Source organism: Notolepis coatsorum, assembly GCF_963971535.1.
Source record: "Notolepis coatsorum genome assembly, chromosome: 8".
Classification (NCBI taxonomy): domain Eukaryota; kingdom Metazoa; phylum Chordata; class Actinopteri; order Aulopiformes; family Paralepididae; genus Notolepis; species Notolepis coatsorum.
The window spans coordinates 55,108,969-55,124,958 of NC_140172.1; the positions used below are offsets into that span (position 1 = coordinate 55,108,969).

At 41.8% G+C, this 15,990-nt stretch overlaps 1 protein-coding gene across 1 annotated transcript in view; it reads left to right on the forward strand.

Moving 5' to 3' along the window:
- vps11 (VPS11 core subunit of CORVET and HOPS complexes) overlaps positions 1–15,990 on the forward strand; it is a 65,183-nt gene that overhangs the window by 37,914 nt on the left and 11,279 nt on the right. The window contains exons 9-14 of the mRNA XM_084319797.1: positions 1,217–1,360; positions 4,318–4,518; positions 8,633–8,794; positions 9,289–9,422; positions 11,189–11,391; positions 13,406–13,577. Coding sequence (XP_084175923.1) covers positions 1,217–1,360; positions 4,318–4,518; positions 8,633–8,794; positions 9,289–9,422; positions 11,189–11,391; positions 13,406–13,577 — 1,016 coding nt within the window. The remainder of the gene's footprint in view (positions 1–1,216; positions 1,361–4,317; positions 4,519–8,632; positions 8,795–9,288; positions 9,423–11,188; positions 11,392–13,405; positions 13,578–15,990) is intronic.

Sequence of the window (15,990 nt, forward strand, 5' to 3'; positions counted from 1 at the left end):
TTCGCCCCCTCTGTAATTGAGTTTGACACCCCTGGTCGACTCTAATATCTGCCAAAAAGTAGGTGGTGAACATTGACATTTTCTTTCCTGTGAAGAGGTGGATGAAGAGTCCTTAAACATAAATTTGTCGAGTGATAAATAGGGCTGTCTTAAATACTTCGAAGCTTCGTTCGATGGCACAAGCTTCGAACATAAAAAAAAAATCGAAGTTCAAAAAAAATTAAAAATAAAAATAACGTTTTTTATTTTTTTGCCTCCAAAATCTTGCGCCTCCATTCCAATGAAACGAAAGTAAGCGGCGCCTCGACTCCACCTCTCTACAACAAGCATGTGGAGATTATCTGTGTTGAAAACAACAAGGACATGTGCAGCAGACATGTCGACGAAGAAGTCATCAGACGTCACGTGTAGTTACACTTTAAAATATGCAAGTATCGTTGTACACGACGGCGACGCCACACAAAACATTAATAAGGCTATGCCTATGCTGCTATGACTAATGTGTTACCAAGTTGGCTAATTTTATTGTAATCATCTGCTTTTGTAGGTGCATTGTCTGATATAATTATAAATGATAAATTAAATATAATATAATTGTTTGCTTGATAGACGAAGGTTGCAACATAATTATGTAATGTCATGTCGTTGGCTGTGAGAGCAGCCCCACTGCACCCAGACAGCACAGCCTAGTGAAACCTTGTTGGCTTCGTCACAGTCACGAAAGGGGCTACTTAATTAATTAATCCAATCCACTTTATTTATAGAGCACATTTAAAAACAACAAAGTTTACAAAAGTGCTGTACAAGTCCCACAACATAAGATAAAAAAAATAAAAATAATATTAGAATAATTAATTAAAAAAATATATATTTTTCTTTTTTGAAGCTTCGAATTAAAATCGAAGCTCGGCCCCGAAGCTTCGATTGCCAAAAAAAGCTTCGAAGGTCAGCCCTAGTGATAAAGTTACAAGTCGAGTAATACCCATTATGGAAAAAGAATACACTCTAAAAAGGTTTTTGTCAGGGGCCTCTTTGCCTCCATCATATATTATTTTCTGTAGATTATGTGTCACGTTGCAAGGGAGTGTTTGAATCTGCGGTGTGCTTTTTATCCGTCCGTAATCAACAGCACATTATCATCATCTCTTATCCCCTTCATGGTCATACATGTTCGTTAAACCCACACCACTGTTCTCTTCTCACATGGTTTCCACAGAGCAGTGAGAGCGAGGTCCACTTTGACGTAGAGATCGCCATCAAAGTGCTCCGGCAGGCCGGCTACCACAGCCACGCCGTGTTCCTGGCAGAGAAACACATGCACCACGAGTGGTACCTGAAGATCCAGCTTGAGGACCTCAAGGTTAGAAACACCTTTTTTTGGGGGGCTTTCTGTATTTTTTACTCATCCCAATTTAATCGTTATGCCAATTCCCTTCCTGGTCGTTGTGCGCATTGCCCCACTGTCGGCCTGGGGAGGGTGTAGAACTACCACATGCATCCTCCTCCGATAAATGTGGAGTCGCCAGCCGCTTCTTTTCACCTGACAGCGAGGAGTTTCACCGGGGGAACGTAACGTGTGCGGAGGTTCACGCTATTTCCCCCAGATGATCTAGGATAACATTGGTATAATAATATATATATATTTTTTTAAACAAGGTTTTTTTATTCAAAGATTTTGTTTTCTCACAAGCGGTCCCACATGGGCCAAAAGAAAAGTAAAATAATTCCCACCCTCCTTCCCTCCCCTCCCCCCACCCCATACCAGACAGAACCGTTCTAAAACAACTTAATTACCTTAAGTCATTCATTAATCAATCAACAATTTTCCCTTTAGCATTTGAATCACCAGACAGCAGTGACACAAGCATCTCTCCTGTACTCTGTAGACATAAAAAAGAAAAGCAAGAACATAAAAGAATTGCAGGCCGAGAGGCCAGGAAGGCCAGTCAGATCGCCTCTGTCACATCCTCCGCCTCCATACCCTCAAAGAAAGTCAAGAAAGGATCCCAAATATTGTGGAATTTTTCAGTGCAACCTCTGACAGTATACCTGATCCTCTCCAGTTTGATGTGATACATGACCTCTCATGACCCCAAGAGTGAACAGAAGGCCAGCATTCTAGATTCCCACCATCTAAAGTGGATGTCCATTGGGGCCACTCCGAATAATGCAATATATGGTGATCTTTGGGCACGTCCAGAACATGTGGAGCAGAGTGGCTGTAGCTGCCTGTCTGCAGCGGTCGCATAGACCAATGCAGTCGGTGTACAATTTTTTATTGGATAACCGCATGTTTAAGGCAAATGGAAGAGGAGAAAATCCCCTGTATTATTTTGTCCCATGTGTCCTCTGTGATTGGTTCACCTAAGTCAGTCTCCCATCTGCCCCTGAGGAGATCTAAAGGTGTCGAGTTGCCTGTTTCTGGATCAGTTTACAGTTCAAGATTGAGTCTAAAAGGGAGGCAGGAGGACACACTGGGTAGCAGTCAGAGTTCGAAGTTACGAAGCTCCGGAGTTGCAAGTATCTATAGAAGTGTGACCTAGGGATCTTGTATTTCTGTACTAGCTGTTCAAAGGAGGCAAAGTTGCCGTCTATATAGAGGTCAGACAGCGTAATCACTCCACTCCCAGCCCAACTGTTGAAGGCCTTATCCATCGTTGATGGGACAAACATGTGATTTCTTGTGATCGGAGCAGCCAGTGATAGTTCCCTGAGGGAAAAGGTTCTTCTAAATTGGTTCCACACTTTTATCGAATGGATGACAACTGGGTTCGAGGTAAAGCTAGATATGGGCTGTGTGAACGGGAGCTTAGCACATAACAAGGCAGATAGGGAGGTGGATTTAACCGACGCTCTCTCCAGCACTGTCCACCAGGGAGCTGTGTCCTCGCCCTTTACCCAGTATAATAACGATCTTATGTTTGCTGCCCAGTAGTAGTAAATGAAGTTTGGAAGCGTCATCCCACCCATTACGCGGGGTCTCTGCAGCATAGATCTTTTAATCCGGGCGGTTTTTTGTTCCAGATAAAGGAAGATATCTGGTTGTTTATCTTGGAGAAGAATGTTTTAGTCAGAAAGACTGGAAGACTCTGAAATACATATAGAAATTTTGGCAATACATTCATCTTTATTGTGTTGATTCTCCCACCCAGGGATAGCGACAGGGGGTCCCAACGTTCAATATCTCTCGCCAGATTAGACAGTAAAGGTTGATAGTTAGCCATATATAGGTCTTTATGTTCATGCGTGATCCATATCCCGAGGTACTTGAACTTTTTAGGGCTAATTTTAAACGGGAATGTGCTCAGAGGTATCCGATCCGCCGAGGTTCCGACGGGCATCAGTTAGCTTTTTTTAATGTTGATTTTGTATCCGGATATTTTGCCGAAGTCTGCAAGTAGGGTCATCAACCGAGGGAGACTCGTTTGGGGTTGTGATATATACAACAACATGTCATCCGCGTAGAGCGAGACTTTATGCTCCGAGCCCGCGCGCATGATCCCCTTGATATCGGTGTTCTGCCTCAGAGCCAGCGCAAGGGGCTCCATTGCGATCGCGAAAAGGAGTGGAGATAAAGGACATCCCTGTCTCGTACCCCTATGGAGTTCAAAGTAGGTGGATAGATTGTTGTTGGTGCGAACGGCAGCCATCGGAGACGTATATAGAATTTTAATCCAAGCTATGAGTTTAGGGCCAAACCCAAACCTCTCCAGAGCGTGTGGTATAATAATATATTTGACTGCACTAGTCTAAACTGTTGTTGTTGGTGTCTTTTACATACCGGTACATACAATTTTTTATCTGTTTTCATTGTACAATGCAACTAGACTAGAAGTCATTATATTCCTAACTCCAGTAAAAGGGCATTTCACCAAACAACAATGCTTATTTATTTTGCACAATGATCTCACACAATCTCACAAACTCTAAACAGTTTTGCACACATTCATTTAGTTTGACGGTTATTGAGAGTAAATTAGTTTGAATATATGGCCACCAGTGATGTCATCGGGGACATTGAATCCGTGTGTTGTGTTAATTACAGCACCATGAAATTATGTAGATGAAAACATAGCGATACCTTCTTTTATAGGGACTGCTACTTTATCATTTCATTGAGCTGTAATTAACACAATGATTCAATGAATGTCCACAATGATGTCACTGGTGGCCATATTCAAAGTCACCACACGAGTTCAAACTATTGCAGAATTAGTCTGTTGTTATCCTTCAGGTTTTCCTAGAGACAACAGCGTTCGGTGAACAGAGAGACTGTTAAGTGTTAAAACGTCAGTTGCCTCCCTCCCCATGTCACAGAACTACCAGGAGGCTCTCCGCTACATCGGACGCCTGCCCTTCGAACAAGCTGAGAGCAACATGAAGCGTTATGGCAAAACCCTGATGTACCACGTCCCAGAGGGCACCACGCTGCTCCTGAAGGGCTTGTGCACGGACTACCAGCCCCAACGAGACCCGGCGGACAACAGAGACGGCCAGGAGAGAGGTCCAACTAATAAGGTCTTCATGCCACACAGTGGTGCTCCCTCGTGTTAATTGACCGTTATTCACACACACCAGCCATTTTGATCTTATGTCATGCTCAGGTTGGGATACCTTTTCCACCCTGTTGCTCCTACCATGGGAATTCCAAACCCGACGTGACATGAGAGTAAAATGGCCGCCGTGTGAATATGGTCAATGACGCTTGTTATCAGCCATACATCTTGTTATAATAAATCTCCAAAGCACCTGTGAACCATTTTTATTAGCATTTGGTATTATTCTCTATTGATATTCGCTTTTGATGTAATTTCTAAGATTCTGTTGCATATCAGCCCTGAGAACTGACATAGGAATTAAAAAAAGAATTAACTTCAAACCGAAATACTGATGTGCAATGTATTACCACAATATATTAGAGCAAGTATTCATTATATATATTATATTACACAAAGCTATAGGGAGGTGTAGTCTAACGTCACTTTAGTTTCCCGCGCAGTCCACCCGTATAGAGATTTATCATTGGGAAAATGTATTGTCGACAATTTTTTTTAATACATTTTTTTATCTTTTCCCCCCTCCTTTTTCCTCCGTTCTTTTTTCTCCCATCCCAATGTTAGTCGTTATGCCAATTCCCAATCCCCTTCCTGGTCGCTGCGCACCTACCCCCTACAGTCGGTCTAGGAGAGTGGAGGCTATCACATGCTTCCTCCAACACATGTGTAGCCAATCAACCGCTTCTTTTCACCTGGCAGCGCAGACTCTCACTGAGAGGGTGTAACGTGTGGAAGGATCACACTACCCCCCTTAGATCCTTTCCTCGCTGAGCAGGTGCCCCGACCGAACTGTAGGAGTCGCTGTTTACAATGACCAGGACCCACCCACCGGCTTTCCCACCCTCTACCACTGCCAATTGTGTTAGTACGACGGCCGGCCAAGCCGGAAGCAACGCCGAGAGCTGGGCTCGATACCAGTATCTCCTGCGTTGGTGGCGAGCGCCTTGCCCACTGCGCCACCCAGCCACCCTTATTGTCGACTATTGTAATAATTCTGCCTCATTAGGCCTGCCACGATAACACTTTTTGCTGGGCGATTAATTGCCCCCGAAAATATCGTGATAAGCGATATTATTGCGACCGGTTAGAGAATATTTTGAGAAATTTATTTCCCAAAAGTTCTCAATTTTCTTTTAAAAATTCACTAATATAATGATAATAGCATAATAATGCAAGGACACCGTTTCAAAGTGCAATAAACTTGTATTTAACATTGGAAGACATTTTAAATATCCTAAATAAAAAAAATGCTCAGTTTGATTGTTTATTATAAAACAAACTGAAACTGGAAACAAGCCCTCTGTCTGGCTTTTTGTGTCATCCTTTTAACATGTACATGTATTATTAATGTACCTTGCGCCGCGGTACCATGTACAGAATGTTAATAAAGTGTGAGGAAAAAAATGGAAACGTAATAAATAAAAAGGCAGTGAAACAATAATCAAATAAACACCAAAATATATACTATCTCTATTGGAATGGAGACTTCAGCACAGGATAAACTAGGGATGGGCAAAAATAATCCAGATCGATTGATCACGATTGATGTACTCGTGAAGGAAAAACGCTGTACAAAATAAACGTATTTTCCGGTGTTTTAGACTTTTATTTTGAAGCCCACCGCTCCGTCTTTTCCAGTGTTTTAGACTTTTATTTTGAAGCCCACCGACCGGAGCGGAAGTATTGTTGTTATTATCCTAGTAGCACCTATGAGCGGCCAACTTGTCTCGTCCGGTTCTGTGTTTTTGAGCTTATGATAAAACAAATGTTGAGATTGTTGGTGAACAACTAACTTTAGGTTAGTTTTAACGTTAGCTACTAACGTTAGATGCAGCTACTACAGGCAATCAACGATGAGGAGGAAGCGTCAAAGCCGTATAGAATAGAATAGCCCTGTGGTGCGTAGGCACGGGAGCGCAACTCGATTACCTGTTATAATAAATTAATTCATGTTTAACTTGTCCCCGTGTCCAGTCCTTTGACTAACCCCACCCGTTCATTGTAAACAATGATGCATGTAATTGTATTAACGTTATTCTGTGTTGTAGCTATGCTATACGTTGTATTTCGTTTGTTAGCTATTTAGCTAATGTTGTTAGCATTGAATGAGCATCAACGCTAGATCTTTATTTAGCAGTCCAGTTTCTCCGGGCAGTAGCGAGTAACTACTTGGGTCTAAAAATAGCTAACGTTACACTACGAAGAACGCTACTTGGTTAAAAGGAGCAACACTATTGAGAAATGTAGTTAAGCTATATGTGCCGTTGCTACTGCCCCACGAAGCTCCCGTGCTGTACTCTGTAGTAAGGCCAGCGGCCCCCCACACGGAGAGTGACTGACGAGGGGTACTGGTTCCGCCTCATTAAAACAAACGCGCAAATAGCAATTAATCGCGCCCGTCAAAATCATTGCATTCATTTTAATTATCACGCCGATTAATCGATTTATTGCTTATCGCGGCAGGCCTATGCCTCATGAACATTGGCTAGCTTTCCATTTTTGCACAAAATGAGTTCCCTTCTATCACTAACATTATTGTTTAAGCATTTTTGGTTGAAATAAAGTTAGTTAACCCTTTAATCGCCAAGGACGCTGTAACACGTCATTCTCCGCCATGCGTAATCTGCCAATGACGCCGTAACACGTCATTGAGATCATATTTCACCCGCGGAGACTTGAGATCTCCTGTTGATCTCCTCTCAACTCTCAAACGTTCAAGAGCGCCATCTGGTGGCGGATCGCCCAAACAGCAAACCGGAAACAGAAAGTGGTGCTCATCCAAATTCGGTCCGACCACTCGCTATAGCTCCCGGGGCTCCATCTCGACACACTGGATAATCAATCGCTCGCCCTAACTCAATAAACAACGTTATTTGGACGTATATAGTATTATACAACCTGGAAATGGTTCATCTAGATCAACATCCCATAATAGCAAAATTTCTACTCCAAGCTGATCGCCCAACGGCCCGAGGAGACTGGGGTAAGTTTCAGCGTTTATTATTACCGTGTTCGATACAAACTGCTCTGATTATCATATCACCCACACTACATGAATCATCTAACGTTGGCCACGGAATTATAAACGACCCCCCCCCCCCCCCCCCCCCCCCCCATCCGGTCAACATCAGATGATTAGTAACTTCTAGAAGCACGTACATTTGACATTTTTTATCTGGCGCCGATCGCTATCAAACTGTATTTGATCATCAATATAATGCATTTAGGGCTATAAATCACGTTCTGCAGAATGCTGCAGAAAACGATAAAAACATATTTATACTTTAGACCGTATTTTAGTATGAATATGTGAATGAAAAAGTAGAACGTTGCTACATCCTAAACGATAGATAATTGACGTTGAATGGGCCATAGTAATGTCAATTTAGCAATACAATTTAAAAAGTTATAGCCCTGCAAAGAAGGGGAACTTCTCCATAGACAAATAGAGCTGGCAGAGGATGGTATAAGGATGTACATAAGCGTGGCAGAGAAAGGGTTAAAACAAGGTAGTTTAATTTGTCGTTAAAAAATAACTACACTGGGGCACCAGGGCACCACGTACAGCGCTGCGGTGCAACACGGCCGTCCCGGGTTCGACTCCCGGACCCGGCGACCTTTGCCGAATGTCTTCCCCCGTCTATCTCCCATTCTTCCCCTCTCTCGCTCTACCGGACTGCTCGGTGGCAGAAACCAATAAAACATAATAATAAAAAGAAAAAAAAAAGAAAAAACTACACTTACCACCAGTAGAACGCCTGTCGTTCAGTGCTGTCGCCTAGCACACGTCATGGCCATTGTGTAGTTTCTCAGTGAACGAAAACATAAACGTTGTTATTTTGCTACTTTGACGATTAGTTGCGCATTTTTTCATGTTGAGCTATAGATTGTGGATGAATACACACAGAAAGGTAGACCATGCCAATGTTCATGCTTTATTTGTTTTAAATACATTGCAATTTCAAGTGGGGTGGACCGCGTGGGACACAACAATGACGTAACCACTACACCTCCCTATTGGAGAAATATAAATGATGATGATGGAAGGGTATGTTCATATACCTTTTTCGCTCCAGGCCAACTCGGAGGAATTCATCTCCATCTTCGCCAACAACCCGCGGGAGCTGAAGGCCTTCCTGGAGCACATGATCGAGGTGGAGCCCTTCTCTCCCCAGGGTGTCTATGACACGCTGCTGGAGCTCCGGCTGCAGGACTGGGCGCACGAACAGGATCCAGAGGTTACTGGAATAACATTTTCGCTCTCTCTCTCATTCAAACTCGCTGTGAAATCACATGCTATATTATGCGATATACAACACAGAGTTTACATGAGATGATAGTTGCGAGAAAATTTAAAAGCCCTGTGTAAATATTGTGTGGTAGAATGAAAACATTGTTTATCCTATCGTTGTATATGGCCTTGTATCTGGAAGTACATCTGTAAGTAGTGCTCTGAAACTCCTCATTGAATAATGATGAATACAATAAATAAAAAACGCAAGAGTAATTGCACATTCAGATGTCTGATACCTACAGGTACCAATAGTTCTATGCATGAGTCATGATTGAACAAATTAGTACATGCCTGTTAATTCCAAGTTCCTCTAACAAAATGTTGCTATTTTTGTCTTTGGTTACACTTCTTTGTTCTAACTAGTTTTGTCTTTGCTTAACAATGTGGTTTGTTTTGATTGAACTTGAAAGAGCATCTCGTTTCTATTTTGTCTGGCAGAGAAAGAAGGTCCTGCAGGGGGCAGCACTGTCGCTGTTGAGGAGTGACAACACCGTCTTTGACAAGGCCCTGGTCCTTTGTCAGATGCACAACTTCAAAGAAGGGGTCCTCTATCTCTATGAGAAAGGCAAGCTGTAAGTGGGCCTATTTGCTCAGCACCTGAAATGTGACACGTCTGTGCTCACCTCGCACCGACCTTTGTACAAGGGTCTTGGGAACGTGATTGTGGACACATGGTAATCTACAATGAATTACAAGGACAAGGAAGATGTTTCTTTGTTCTTTTTAAATAGAGCAAGATCAAGTGTAGGGGAGGTAGGGGAAAGCTGAATCAAGATCAGGCCTTACATGAGAAAATCCCACAACAAGCAGTGCTTTTAAACACAGATGTCAGAGCTGGCTACAGCAGCAATATCAGTGTTTATATCAATATATTTCACCATAACTTCAAGTATCAACGGTCAAGGCCGTTGTCGGAAAGTGGTATTGCTGTCCAGCAGGGGGCACTCTGTCCTCTGTACTAGTCAGTAACAGTGCCCCTGTTACAGTGATGGGGACACCATACAGCTGCGAGTGCCGTCCTTCGGATGAGACGCTAAACCGAGGTCCTGACTGAATCTGGTCGTTAAAAGAACCCAGGGCACTTATCGCAAAGAGTAGGGGGTTCCCCAATCAGGTGTCTGACATCAAGGCCACCTAATCACCCCTCCCCTTAACACTTTGAATGCCAACGACGTGTATTGTCGTCTTATCAGACCCCCTGTTGAGTGCCGACGACGTGTATTGTCGTTTGATTTTTTTATTAGCGATCTGAATTCATATTTCATCAACCGAGTCTCCTGTTGGTACAGCAGCCCCTGCATCCACTGTGCTGGCGAGCCGTCTGATGATGAGGGATCTGATCGCGAGATGGAAAGCAGCCTGGAATATATATTTACAGCAGCGAATAATCAATCAATAAACGCGATCGATATTTGGAATGGCGATCAGGAATTGGAATAATCTTTTTGGAGAACATCTGATCTAAGGTAAGGATTCTGTTACCAGTCTTGGGGTAATCGGAGCTGTATTCACTGAGATATCAGCATGTGCCGTGTGTGTATGTATGTATGTGTGTGTGTGTATGTGATCTTGAGGAAATGGATAATAGATTTTTCAGCCCGCCTCTATAGCATGCATAAGTACACATATACTATCGATAATCTAGCGTTTATTTGAAAACGATTCATAAATAGGCCGACGAATGACAACGTGTCTAGTGTATTCGAGAATATTCCAATAAATGCCGTTTATGGGGGAATCTTTCAATTTTCCGAAAATTTTCGAGAGAACGATAGCTTTTCGAAATGCTATAAAAAGGATATGAACCGATTAAAAAAAACAATCCGTTTCGACAATGTTGACTGCAAACAAGTCATTGATAAGCGACGGGCAGATTAGACACATAGCCATAATTTAAAACATAGATTATGCGTTCACAACGCTAACATTGAAGTGGATGATGCCATTCAACAGGGTAAAAAGGTAAACAAGGCCGGCACTGATAGTGTTAATTGGCTATCAATCCCTGTCTCCTGAGCCGTTCAGCCATTGTGTAGTGTGATGTGTGCCTGGTGCCAGTGTATGGCAGCCATTGAGCCTGCGTAGCCCAAGGATGGATGCTACCAGTGGTGGTGAAGGAGGCAATTTCCACCCTACATTGTGGGGAGCGCTTTGAGTGTCTAGAAAAGCGCTATATAAATGTAATTAATTATTATTATTATTATTATTATTATTATTATTATTATTATTATTATTATAACTTCAAGTATGTTGAGCAATTATTATGTCTAAAGTGGATAGGTTTTTTTATCCACTTTTTTAAAAATGTATTTACACCAGTGTTTATATTTCCGTGCAGCTACCAGCAGATTATGCACTACCACATGCAGAACGAGGAGTACTGCAAAGTGGTGGAGGCCTGCAAGCGCTACGGAGAGCAGGAGGTGTGCCTGTGGGAGCAGGCGCTGGGCTACTTTGCCAGGAAAGAAGAGGACTGCAAGGCCTACATCAGTCAAGTCCTGCTGCACATCGACCAGAACAACCTGATGCCTCCTTTGCTTGGTGAGCTGGAGGCCGTTTTTAATTCCATATCCTCAGTGTCTCACAATCTTATTTATTGTAACTACATTTTTATGGTGAATTGTTATAATCTTTATCTAAATATGTATTCAGAAACCAACCCGGCCGTAGTCAAAATAAAGGGGAATGTCACCCGTTTTTAAGAATTCACATATCGTTAGCCTCATACGATAATTGCCAAAGTCATTTTTCAAGATTTTTGGAAAAGAAAAAACGAGTTTTCCAGCAAATGTGTACACGTTTTTAATTTATATTTTGAAAATAAGTTCCACACGGTGTATCAACAAGTTTGCAAAAATACAAAAACACAACAACCATTGCGTAACAAAATAAGGTGACTTTTAAACAAAATATGTCGTGACTTAGGCATTTTTTCCTCGTACATACATACATGTCATACACTAAGGCAGTTGTTATACTTGCCTACTGTAAGTCATGCGATCGCCATCTGTGTATGTAATGTTAAAATGCACAAGTCACACGAGTAAGTTAGGCAGATGGGGATTTTTTTAACGAAAGAAGCGTTCTGATTGGCTGAGGACATAGGCACTAAGCCAGGGCAATGCAGCAGTGTGAGAAGATTACAGTTAGGCAGGAATCTCAATTTGGCCAAGAAATTACTTAGGCAATTATCATATGAGGCTAACGATATGTTCTTCCTGTACCCCAGGACACTTCAGTTTGTATGTGTGAACACTCACCGCTGTCTTCTCCATAACCTTTTCAGGGAATAGGATTTTAGCCATAGCCTATGCCAAGGCCTTCTTGTTAAAGGAACATGACAACATTATGGGAAATTAGCTTACCATATTCTCTAGAGTCAGACAAGAAGATAGATACCAGTTTCCTCTAGTTTCTACCGTTCGTTAGAAAGCTTTCTGGCTGCATGCTGACCTAGTTTAGCATAATGAATGGAAGCAGATTGTAATAGATAAATATATATATATATATTTGATACTAAGAGTCTCGCACTTCCTCCTCTCCTCTTCATTTTGTGCATAATATCCATATAGCATGTTACTTGAACAGTAGGCGTCTCTTACCATATAGGGGTAGTCTCTTACCATGTAGGGGTAGTCTCTTACCATGTAGTAGGCGTCTCTTACCATGTAGGGCAGGGGTAGTCTCTTACCATGTAGGGGTAGTCTCTTACCATGTAGGGGTAGTCTCTTACCATGTAGTAGGCGTCTCTTACCATGTAGGGCAGGGGTAGTCTCTTACCATGTAGGGGTAGTCTTTTACCATGTAGTAGGCGTCTCTTACCATGTAGGGGTAGTCTCTTACCATGTAGGGGTAGTCTCTTACCATGTAGGGGTAGTCTCTTACCATGTAGGGGTAGTCTCTTACCATATAGGGGTAGTCTCTTACCATGTAGGGGTAGTCTATTACCATGTAGGGGTAGTCTCTTACCATGTAGGGGTAGTCTCTTACCATATAGGGGTAGTCTCTTACCATGTAGGGGTAGTCTCTTACCATGTAGGGGTAGTCTCTTACCATGTAGGGGTAGTCTCTTACCATATAGGGGTAGTCTCTTAGTCTTACCATGTAGTAGGCGTCTCTTACCATGTAGGGGTAGTCTCTTACCATGTAGTAGGCGTCTCTTACCATATAGGGGTAGTCTCTTACCATGTAGGGGTAGTCTCTTACCATGTAGGGGTAGTCTCTTACCATGTAGGGGTAGTCTCTTACCATGTAGTAGGCGTCTCTTACCATATAGGGGTAGTCTCTTACCATGTAGGGGTAGTCTCTTACCATGTAGTAGGCGTCTCTTACCATATAGGGGTAGTCTCTTACCATGTAGGGGTAGTCTCTTACCATGTAGTAGGCGTATCTTACCATGTAGGGGTAGTCTCTTACCATGTAGTAGGCGTCTCTTACCATGTAGGGGTAGTCTCTTACCATGTAGGGGTAGTCTCTTACCATGTAGGGGTAGTCTCTTACCATGTAGTAGGCGTCTCTCACCATGTGTACATTGTTTCTGTGTGGGCGGGTGCAGTGGTGCAGACACTGGCGCACAATTCGACGGCCACGCTGTCCGTCATCAAGGACTACCTCATTAACAAGCTGCAGAGGGAGAGCCAGCAGATCGAGGATGACGAGCGCAAGATCAACCAGTACCGCGAGGAAACCACCCACCTCCGCTCCGAGATCCAGGAGCTCAGGAGCAGGTTGGTGACGACTATTGGTTCAAACACAAATCACAAGTCGTGAGAAGCACCCAATCTCTTGAGACTTAAGGCGAGACAGTATTTGAATAGATATCACTATGAAACGTTCCCAGTTTGTTATGTACATATAAACCAGGGGTAGGCAACCCTAGGCACGCGTGCCTGCATAGGCACGCGGGGGCATTTGCATAGGCACGGGGCAGCAGTAAAAAAAATTAAAATAAAAAATTTTGCTTTGAAATATTATAGTGAAATATTTTGCACTGTTGTCGCATTTATCTTGTTGAAATCCTCCCACAGGTTCTTTTTACTACCACATATTTAATTGAGACCCTTTATTTGTTTATTATTTCAATTTAGCTGGAAATACATTGCTACATCATTCAGTAACATTTGCAGAGCCTTATAACAAAAACATTATTACGGTCAACATTGTGACCAGTGGGATTAATCAACACATTTTATTATTTCTTTTTCTATTTCATTGAACATTGCACATGTTAAAAGCCATTTTTTTTACTCAAAATGTGAGTATTACCAAGTCAACTTGTGTTCTTAAAACAATGACAATAAACATAGTTTTATTAGGTTTAACTTATTATGGATTGAAAACTGAACCTTAATGCACAGTAACTGAACTCAATATTTTTAAGTTCTGGTAATTTATTATTATTTTTTTTACAGTGTAGTCTTGCGATCAATCAAAACTTATTTACACGATATACCTCACATTCACCCTCCATTCACATCCTGGTGTTCTCCTGGTGTTCTCCATTAGGCCTGTAGGTGGAGCTATGACAGCACATGTACAGTACACACACAGATGGTGTGTGATGTGTCCAAAAATGAATGGGCAAATGTGAGTGAAATGGTCGCACTGTATGCAGCTGTTTGTCTGCATTGCATCCCCCCCCCCCCCCAACTCAGATTTAGGGTTGATACAACCATCATAATAATATTGTTAATAATAACAATAATGATGTAATAATGTAAAAATTATCAAATACCTGATTATGAGAAAAAAAAATACGATGCATGGAATATTGTTGAGGCACACTAGTTACAACTATATTTCAAACAGGCACTCCATGTCAAAAAGGTTGCTGACCCCTGATATAAACTAAGAAGAAATATATTGCACGTTTTCTGAATGTTATGTTTATATATGCAAATTAGGCTATTCCTCATTAAATATGCATACATTTGCATATATCACCAAGACACGAATCACCAACATGGATAATGCCAGATTCAAAAACTTTGTTTCATTTTGTTGATACATTCAAAACTTTACTTTTTCCAGAAGGGATTGTGGCTATGTCCTCTTATCAGGCCATACATCAGGAAATACTGTCTACTGTCATAAATCTTTTTTATTTTCGCCTAGTTTTGGTATATATATAAATAAATAAATATATCAACAAACCCTTCTGTAATTAGAAGCAGGATATGGATGGGAAGAAATGTTGGTGTGTGTAGGTACTAGGGAAATGGAGTTCCATGTCTTTGTGTGTAAGTAAAATGCATTAATAAAAAAATCGTTTGAGAAAACACCCTCAAAGTTCTGTATTGTAATTGTGATCTATACACACAATCAGACAAAATTAAGTAAAATAAACAACTAATTGTCTGTTTTTGATATTTTATTGCCACTAGTTTGAAATAAGACATGTTAACACATTGGTCGCCAAGAACGAGTTACGCCATTTTTGCCCGCCATGTGTTGAACGCCAAGAACGACTTACGCCGTTTTTGGGATCAATATTTCATTTTTTCGCCATGGCATTCATAATTCATCCAGCCAACCTCCGGACTGCAGTGGGACCCTGTATGAGATTGCAACGCCTCAATACCGCCGCCTGGTGGATGGTTGGGCGAGTTACACTCTCGCCAAAACCAGAAGTGCCGATCGGTGCGTCTTGGAAATCCCTCCGGCAGTGATATCTTGTTACGTGGCTCCAGACAAACACTATAGTGCATTTGGATCGCTTTGTAAACTTAATAATCGATATGATTTTGGCGTTTATTGCACCATACAAACCGGAAATGGATCTAGGAGATCGGCGTCAAATAATTGGGATCTTTTTCCTCCAGTCTCATCGGCGAACGGTAAGAGGACAGTAACGTTATTTTCAGCCCGATTGTTTATTCATTTCACTGCAAACCATCTGATCAATATATCAACCCATACTAAATAAAGCCGTTACTGACGATCAAGGAATTATAAACGACCCCCCCCCCCCTTTACTTCACGCATGATGAAGCATAATGTATACCGATCATATACATTTGAATTTTTTAATATAGCATGTATATGAAAGAAACGCCAATCGATAATCTATCATTATGCTTCAGGGCCTATAACTACTGTTTTTGGAATTACAGCAGAAAAGATTAAAAACATACTTATATT